The sequence below is a fragment of the Choloepus didactylus genome, chromosome 3 (assembly GCF_015220235.1).
Source record: "Choloepus didactylus isolate mChoDid1 chromosome 3, mChoDid1.pri, whole genome shotgun sequence".
NCBI classification, from domain to species: Eukaryota; Metazoa; Chordata; class Mammalia; order Pilosa; family Megalonychidae; genus Choloepus; species Choloepus didactylus.
In genome coordinates this window covers 190095558-190105535 of record NC_051309.1, presented here as the reverse complement: position 1 = coordinate 190105535, position 9978 = coordinate 190095558, and the positions used below count along the sequence as shown (strand labels likewise).

Sequence of the window (9978 nt, the reverse complement as noted above, 5' to 3'; positions counted from 1 at the left end):
TTTTTCTATATTTTTGTATTTTGTATAATTTTCTTCTAGTTTTAAATGTGTTACTTGTGATCATTTTCTTCACGCACTCTTTTTTAAAGACACTCACATTTTAATACAAAAACAAATGGTCAATATTTTACTCATTTCCTTTTCTTCAAAAAGTCTAGAACAAGGGATCACTTCAAATTCCATAATACATCAACACTGCAGATTGAAAAGAACTATTGAGAAAACATCTGAACTTTCTTCCAAATGAAGTCAACTCCCACTTGACTGCAGAATTCAAGATTTCTGGTATGATAATACAGAGTCAAAACAAAGGATAATATGTTACAAATTAGCCTGTGCTTGTTCCAAGCTGTTGCACTGATAAATTCACAGACTATATTCTTCACTGCATGCATCTGTGGTTTTCAGAGCCAGTAAGCTTTTACCTGCCCCACACCATCTTAGCACAACATCCAATGATAAAACAGAGAGCACACCTATGCAGAACATCATACTGATCTGATGTTGATACTTTTATACCGTACTTGGAAACTCCCATAATAAATTCTTCATCCAGAGGAACAAAAGGCAGTGTTCCATTTCATGGGCAACATCTATATAATTTATCAGGTCTAGTGGTCCTTCAAGACTTTTTCCCTCAGAAACTTTCAGTTTCTCAATGGCACCAACATATCTACTTGAAATTCTGCACAGGTATCTCAATTATTGTTGCTTTGTCTGAGCTTTTGGTGGAATCTGTTGAGGCTGGCTAAAGTCCTGGATGGGGAGAGTCCCCAAAGAATGGAGTCTACAGACTTGCTCTTAGTCCTGATCTCACTACTTTGGGAACTGCTACTACGGTGTCGATTTTTGACTTTCTGAAACATTTTTAGCCATAGCTTGATCCAAAGGCGCTCCCTATAGAACTCAATGCTATTTTATTGTCTTCTGAAGTTCCACAGACAGCAGTCTCACAGATAGCTTCCTTTCTTTCTGACATGATCAATTCCTTTAGGAAAAAAAGATGTACCTCACAACCGGCTCTTCTCTTTGGCCGCTTTGGTTGGACTGAGGGGGAGCGCTCAGGCAGCTGGCGCCCGGGCTGCTCGTCAGTTCTCATTCCGGCGCCAGCTTTTCTCCCGCTGTCCCTGGCCTGCCTTTTTCATGTACCCTTGCTCAGCTATTTGGATTATCTCTGACACTACCAATTGATTATCTTCTGTTTCTTTCTTCTTTTCTCTTCTTTTCGTAATAGGCCAGAATTTCTTGACTTGTACCACATCTGGTAATTTTTATTCTGTTTACTGGTCATTTTGTATAAAACAAGTATAAGAAGTACCATGTCACTCCACTGGAGAACTTTCTTTTTCCATCTTTCCATAGGCTGAGGTGCTGATTAGCTCAATCCAATCTGATCTGGGCCGGAGGGGAGTACTTGCTTAGTAAAACTTGGACTAATTCTCATGTGCCTATGTACCGCAGGCATGGGCCTTCCAGACTTCAGATTAAGAGTCCATGTTTGCCTGTTTACTCATATATGAAAGATTATTGGAAATTAACCTCTATCACTCAAAGGTTCACCACCTAGTTCTCAAGTTTCCTTTCCACATAAGGTAAAATTCAGATAAGTGTTGTAATGGGGACACAGTACACGGGCTTTAGAGAAGCCACCATTTACTATATCTTTGCTTCTAAATTATAGTGTGGTTTTTGGAAATTATGAACTTTAGAAATTCCAGACTACTTCACCAGTATCCAACAAAGCCCTCACCTCAGCAAATTGGAATTAGTAAAAAAAATGAATGCAAAGTTAGGCTCCACAAATTCTAATTTATCAACCTAGTCCTATGAGTAATAGAATTTTGGGGTGTCTTTATCTCAGCAGAGGCCCCATATCAGGGTCAAGCTTAATCTTCAATTCACATGCAGAACCAGCAAGTGCCCCAGCAGAAAATTTAGTTCGTTTGACTGGAATTTTAGTTCATTTTGTCCTCATTGCTTCCACACCTCTTTGATTCCCTAAATAAATGTTTTTCAAAATTGAATTGGGACATTGGTTATTGCTTGTCTGCTGGCTCCCCTCCTTGGTGTGAGGGAGCAACTGTACCTGGAACTCTGCCTGTGTTCTCTTTCAGCTCTCCAACTTCTGGTCCAGATTGGTGTTTAGCTCCATGATGAAGGACACCAGCTTCTTCTGTAGACATCCTCATCATCAAGGTCCAATCAGCAAGAAATGCCATGGTTTTAGTATATCATTGCAAGTGTCAGTTTAAACTTGTGGGTTGCCCTTTGTCCTTGCTCTCCTCCACTTTATATCCATCTTCCCTTGAAGACTACCTACCCTGTGAACTACAAGCTCCAGCATCAGATGTGAAGACAACAGCCGTGCAGAGTCTGCTTAGTGTAAGACCAAATTCCTATAACAAATCCTTGAAACAATTACATAGACACCTCCTGGTGGTTCTCTCTGATTGAACTGTGATATAGAATCTTGTACAAAAAGTGGTTCCAGAGGAACAGAATCTTAAAGAGGAGTTTTCTGAACTGGTTCTGGGTTTTCTGGAATTGTTTCTCTGGTCTAATAAGATTTCAAGGCACTAATGACCTTGCTTGATACTGATAGTGCCTGGCCAGCAGTGGCCAAACAGTTACTCAAATTATTAGCCTTAGATTTACATAATCAAGTACCTATAGAAGGCAAAGCTCTAAGCGATTGAGTATATGCTGCCATGGGACATAACAGTAAAAATAAGGAGTATAATGGATTTGGTTGGTCACTTCTAAGTGTGCTGGAAAAGATAGAGAAAGAAATTTCTGAGCTGAGGGCTTTAAATTTCCAGCTCAAGGCCAACCTAGAGCATCTGAAAGCTAATATGACTGCCTTAAGAGAAACTCTAGTCTATAGCCACAGGGCTGATACTTCTAGGCCTAAGGTTCCTCAGGACCCTAAGGATGTGACACAAGTTATGACTTGTGTGGTGGTGTGATATGCCCCAAAGGAATTGCATGATTTTGCCAAATTATATCTACGGAAACTGAGGAATGGGTGTGGGGGTGGATTTTAAGGGTATGAGACTGGGGTGGAAGGAATATAAAGTTGGATCAGGCTGAATTTAGTTGTATGGGCTCATTAAGCAGAAATTACAGCTTGATGGGCTACAAATGGCTGTAACAGCTTGCTTGGTTGGTTGACTGAAACATGGAACTGGAGGTGCCTACACTAAGTGAAGCTGAAATGACAGAATGCCCTTGGTATACCATAGAGCAAGGCTCCAAAGGATTCGGGAGATTGTGATGCTAGAGTGGATATACCAGGTAAGATCCTGGGAGACTCTAGATGACACACCTTTCACCATGACTGTGAGAAAGATTCATGAGGGCAACCCCAGCACCCTTGAAGAGCTCTGTGATTACACTTCACTGTAGGCCAGGACTCACAGTGGGAACTGCTGCCACTTAACTGGGGGCCCTAAATTCAATAGGGATGATGGGATTCCAGGGTGGCAGGGGCAAGCAGCAGCACTTAATCATCAAAAACAAGCATCATTACCAAAGCTATGATCATAATTGTCTGACTCGAGGAGACCTATACCATTAGCTAGCTGATCATGATATCCCTAGAACTGAAGTCTTACTGGATCTACATAAGCAGAAAAGTTCTAGGTCTGGCTAACTTCTGACTTTTATAACCAAAACAGTCATAGCCCCTCAAACAGTTCCCAGACTTCAACCAGTTTACAGACACAAACCTCTTGAATGAAGTGGAGGCTGGATCCCCTTAATGAAGGACTCTAAATACTGCTAAAAACCTTGTTATGTTTCCTCAAATGGAACTTTGGCTATTCACCATAGTGACTACCTGGAGAAAATGAATATGATCAAACTTTGGTAGGGGGTTACTGGATACTGGCTCTGAAGTGATCTTACTTCTGAAGACCCAAAATGTCACTGTAATCCACCAGTCAGTAGGGGCTTACAAAGTTCTGGTGATCAGTGGAGTTTTAGCTCTAGCCCATCTCATGGTGGGTCCCCCAAACCCATCCTGTGGTTAATTCCCCAGTCCCGAATGCACAATTGGAATAGACATATGCAGAAACTGCACAGTATCCCCACACTGGTTTCCTGGTTCATGGAGTAAAGACTATTATGGTTGGAAAGGCCAAGTGGAAGCCACTAGGACTGCCTCTAACTATGAAAATAGTAAAGCAATACCTCATTCCTGGAGGTAATGCTGAGATTTTTGTCACAATCCAGGACTTAAAAGATGCTAGTGATGCTTCCTACCACATTTCCATTCAACTATCTTCTTGACTTGGGCAGAAGCCAAATGGATCTTGAAGAATGATAATAGATTATCCTAAACTTAATGAGGTGGTCAGTCCAGATGTGGTTTCATTATTGGAACAAATCAGCATATTTCCTGGCACCTGGTAGTCAGCTATTAATCTGAAAATGCTGTATTTCCCTGTATCTTTTTAGGTAAAAACCATCAGAAATAGCTGTTTTTCAGCTGGCAGAGCTGGCAACACACCTTCATTGTTCTATCATTCTGTGGACATCAGTCAGCCTCTTTCCCCAGTTACTCCTGTCATTCCCAATGGGCTCATGCACCAAGCATCCATGCAGCAAGAATGGAAGTTATGTCATGTCTGGCCTAGGAACATGGAATTCCACTCAACAAGGCCAATCTGACTGTAGCCACTGCTGAGTGCCCAATCCCAAAAACAGAGACCCACATGGAATCCCCAATATGGTACCCTTCCCCAGGCATATCAGCCAGCTACCTGGCAGGAGACTGATTACACTGGACTGCTTCCATCATGGGACAGGCAGTGTTTTGTTCTTACTGGAATAAGCATTAATTCTCAATATGGATTTAATTTCCTCTGCTACAATGCTTCTGCAAAACTATCCTCTGCTGACATATAGAATGCCTTATCCACCATCATAGTCCGTACATCATTGCTTTTGACAAGAACTCATTTCACAGTAGATGAAAAACAGCAATGGGTATATGTTCATGGATTTCACTGGTTTTACCCTGTTCCCCTAAAGCAGCTGACTTGATAGAATGGTGGCATGGCCTTTCAAGAACTCTGTTACATTGCCAGCATGGTAACCTCACCTTGACATGGATTTCAGTCCATACTATGAGATCCAGCTTGCATTTGAGGATCCCAGCTTATCCTTACTCTCATGTAATTTACAAAACTTGTTGAAGCCTGCTCTGTGGAATTCAAGCTGTAGCATCAGTTGTGAAAGCAACAGCTTTAGGGTCTGCTTAACCAGCTCCACAAAGGTCAAATCTCTGTAACGAATCCTCTAATATATATACATATGTATTAAACATCTATGTACAAATGTGTGTATGTGTATGTATGTATATAAATTTTTTTGACTTCTCATTGAATCCTGTCTAATAAAGTGATCAATAAAATTTTCTCTCCCCCACCCAAAAAAAAATAAAATAAAAAATTGAATTGCAATTGTCATATTTTTGTCCTCCCTCAGAGGAAACATTGGTATGCCGAGTCTTATAAAATTCTATATATAATTGCAAATATTGTCTTAATCTTATTTTATAAACAAAGTTAACCAAGGAGTTGGCAGAGGATTGAATCATGCCCTCCATTTAAAGCAGGTTCAAGTCCTAACTCCTGGTCCAGTGGGTAAGAACCCTTTTGTAAACAGGGCATTTGAAGATGTTATTAGTTAGGTGTGCCAAAACTGAATAATGTTTTGTCTTAACACAAAATCGAATAATTTATAAGGAAAGGAAATTGGAATCAGAAAAGCAAAGCCATGGAAAGATACAGGAAGAGGGAGTCAAGCAAACCAGAAGTGAAAGGAGAGGACTTAGCCCTGTGACAGGAAAGCTAAGGAACCCAGGGATTCCCAGACCAATCAAGGGAAGAGTATAGCATTCCAGCCTCTTTAACCATGAGCCAATAAATTCCTGTTAATCTAACCCATTGTGAGGTATTTGTCAAAGCAACCCAGAAACTAAGACAAGTTGAGAGACCTGTCCTCATCTTTGCTTTTCAGGTTTTGAAGGAATACTATCTAAGGTTAAATTGTTCCCCCAATAGGGTAAAGGGAAATGTTAAGAAAAGTTCCAAACCTCTGACGCCCAAATCATGTGTTTTCTAATATACCAAGAAAAGTAATGTTTTGGTCCAAGTTCAGAAACAAAAAGAGAAACCACACCAGTGACATTAAAAAGAGATAATGAAATATCAGGAACTGTTGCAGAACAAGAAGGAAAAAGAGGGATGATGAGATCAACACAAGTCACTAACAGAAGAAGCAGCGCTGAGTCCTACGAGAGGAGAGCAAAAGGAAAAGTTTGAGGTTTCTCAAACCTAGAAGCAGAGGACAATTCTCATGGATCTAGAAATCAGATCTCTGAGTGAGGTTAGAGCCAACTTGGTGCTGGAAACCGAGGACCTTGGTAAAAGGCTCCTGTCCTTGGACACCAATATCGTAAATCGAGGTCACTGGACAGCTCTGCTGGTTTCTCTGAAGCTCAAAATGTTGTGAGTATAGGAGTAAAATAAGATGAAATAACAAATAAAATAAAAATTTGGATAAAACCTCCTCTGTTGCCAAGGTAAAATCTGTTACTGAGGTAACACTGACATAAACAACAATCAAAGAGTACCCAGCTTACCAGTCTCCAACTAGTGCCTCCTCTTGGCAGAAATAATAGGGAAAAGAGTTGACAAAGAATTGTGATTGGTTGGCTACCATTCCCAGTGACTATAGGAGATTGAAGGGGCGATCGGGTATGCAATTGAGAGACAGCATTTTAAAAACACATGTACACCGTCCATGAGTTTTTCCTTTGAACAGGAAACAAAAGAGAATACTTCAGTGGAAAAGAAAACAACACTGGGTTTGCTTAAAATAATGAAGAATTAGAATATTTTGGTAATCACTTTGTTTAATAGTTTACACTCATGCTCCTGAAGTAGAATAGATGCCTGGGATTCTCTGTCAATGGTCTCTCCCCAAAACACTAACATTTGAACTGGCAGGCAAGCAAACAAAATGGAGAGAAATTTACTTAGGGGGTTTTATGTCTGGATTCGTATTTTTTTGTGTGTCTTCTTATGAGGGCTGTTTTTTGTTTTTTCTGTCTCTTGCAAAGATATATTAACCAAAGTAAAGTGAACAAAAGAATCAACAAAAGCAGTAGGAAGATTTTGTTGCTGTATTTCACCTCTTTTTTCACTTCTTCCCCTGGTGCTGGGCCGCTGTCAACACTACCTCCGTGGCCTTTTAGCTGGCAGTTAGGTGGGGCCCATCCATAGTTGCAATGGCAATTTTGTTTACTGTTGCATACCCCCATCATATTACAGGTTATATTTGTACAAATATTTTGCAGTTGAGCCATAGGAACACACTTCCTGTGGATACAGATCTTATCTGGACCACATTTTGTGCCATCTTTCACTTCACCAATATCAGGTATGGTCATTCCATAATGATAGTCGGTGCCCCAGCAGATGACATCTTTGAGGTGAATCCTATGCACAGTAGAATGCTCCTGCAAATGGGGTATTACTGTCACGTTCTCACACTGGACTCTTCCACAGAGGACATCCTGGATATTACATTTTACATATGAGCTTGCCTGAATGCCACAGTGACCGAAACGGTCACCCTGGAGGTTCATTTCTGTGTAACAACTCAAATTTGCACTCTTGGCCTCTTTGCCAAAAATCTTCCTACACTGTTCATCATGGTTATTACATCTCTTTTCAAAACAGTAGCCACTGTTCTGGCATGGTGTCCCATCTTGCACATATACATCTTCTGGGCATTGATAAGATGATCCGTTGCACCATTCTGGAAGATCACATTCATTGACTTCTGCTCTGCACAGTGTGCCTGCTGAGGCGAATCTGCAATTTTGGCAACATGTACCAAAAGCACAAGCAGCCCCAGGCCTCAGTCTGCAGTTCAACAGACAACAGGGATTTTGTTGACAAGATGTTATGGATCCACAGTCACACTCCTCTCCTTCTTCAACTGCATTGTTTCCGCACCGCTTCTCTTTAAGTATATTTTCTAGTTTTGCTCTGTTGCGTAAACAAGTCTTTTTCATAATGTTGTTCCAAAAGTAAGCATAACTGCAGTTGCTGAATTTATTTGATGCCACTTTTGATGGGAACATTATGCATCTCTTTTGTGCACATACACAGTACTTATCATCATGAAACATACCTAAATTATGACCAAGTTCATGTGCCATAGTGACTCCAAAGTCACCCAGTTTGTTACCTCTGAAACTGAGAACTGCACAATTAAAAGAATCGACACACATAGCCCCAACATAGGCCAAACCAAGATAAATGCCAAAATGCTTATCTGCAATAAGATGCACAACATCATGGTGAACACGATTAGCAAGATTTGCATGCTTCCATTTGCAAAATTCTGACAGACCTTTTTGTATGGTGTCTAATGGAATTAGGTTGTTCTCAGTCCAGATCTCAATGCCATATAAAGCTATAGTAACCTCCATTGGCTTGTACATGGTATCAATTAAATTGACAACATTAAACACTTCCTGGTACACGTTTGTCTCATTACTGCTCAGAGTATGGTATCGATTATTGTCTACAACAACTGCCAGTTCAATAGTCATCATGTGGGTCCACCATCCCTGAAATCCGCTTTGCATCAGAACATCATTGTCATTCCCTTGAAACTGTGATTGTCTTGCAATTTCCTCTTCTGTCAAGCCACACCACATGCGTGGGAACTGTGTTTCTTCACTGTCCATCCTATAAACCAGATGTTCAAATGTGTCAGAAAACTTTTTGGGTTTGATTTCATAAATGATATCATTTATCTGCAGCATTCCTACAAAGCCCCCTACGCAGTTACTGAGGACAACCAGAGATTCGGGAACCCCCTCCACATAACCATGATAGAAGCAGTCAGTCTTTATAAAAGGCTGGTCCTCAAGGAGAGCACCCTGGTCTGTGTAGGTGAACACTGGGAGGTGTCTGGCCAGAAAAGCCTTCTTGACCTTCATGTGGACAATGTGTCTCTGGTCCCCCAAGTGCAGGCTGTAGGAGAGCCAGCCTGAGGCCTTCAGGTGGTTCCCTTTAGCAGTGACCCTCAAGGGAATCACCACTTCTGGGGGGGTGTGGTGCTGGGTGTGCTCATTCTGGGACATTCCAGGGAGGAGCAGGATCACCTCTAGCCAGAGCAGCAGGAGAGTGAGCCTCACATGCAACAGATCCTCACCCCCAGCCATTAGAGAGACACCATTATAGAGACTTGGGTGAGGACAGAAGGTGGAGGCGGGAGGCACTGCTGGTCTGGCTCCTCCCTCTCAGCTGTCCATAATCAGCGCGGACCTGTAGGGATCTGTCTTCCTCCAGAGTTGATCCATCAGAGCAGCAGCACTAAATGTAAAAATAAAAAGAAGGTTGGAGATAGGTGTTGTTATAGGCAGGATAGGATTGGTGAGGAAGGGAGGACATGCCTGAATATACTATCATTTTTTTACCTTTAATTTTGGTGAAGAAAAATGAGACTGGGGTGTCTGTGTGCAAAGAATGGGTATTCGCTAAAGATTGATAAAAATCAACCCATATGGATTTGTTATACCAGACTCCAAAAATAAGAATATGTGTGACCATTTCTACCATAAATATGTATAACAAACTGTTGTAAGGGAAAATAAATACATCAATCTTTGTTGAGGGTGTCTTGATTCTCTCCTGTTGACTTGGCGTAAATACTAAAAGTACTTCTTTCAATCTGAAGTGATAAATTATTGATCAGTTTACTTAGGAGGCATATGAAAGCACTCGAGTACTTCTCATAGATTTTGCATATGCTTCTATGTAGCAGTTTTAGGATTGGGGTTAGGTTTAGGGTCTATATATTTCTTTAACATTCTCTATTTACATGTTCTTTATTCTCCCTATACTCCTTTTTTCTTCTAGTCCTGTCAAACTGTAAGGTGCCAGTTCCACC

General features: G+C 41.0%; 1 protein-coding gene and 1 pseudogene across 1 annotated transcript; both read right to left on the bottom strand.

Annotated features, from left to right (window-relative positions):
• Nucleotides 1-321: 321 nt before the first annotated feature.
• LOC119530598 lies at nucleotides 322-866 on the bottom strand (annotated as a pseudogene).
• A 6079-nt stretch (nucleotides 867-6945) lies between these two features.
• On the bottom strand, nucleotides 6946-9250 carry LOC119528915 (disintegrin and metalloproteinase domain-containing protein 20-like). The gene has a single exon (XM_037829108.1). It carries the CDS (start codon nucleotides 9248-9250, stop codon nucleotides 7046-7048), a length of 2205 nt encoding a protein of 734 aa, XP_037685036.1. The 3' UTR covers nucleotides 6946-7045.
• Between the last annotated feature and the right edge of the window lie 728 nt (nucleotides 9251-9978).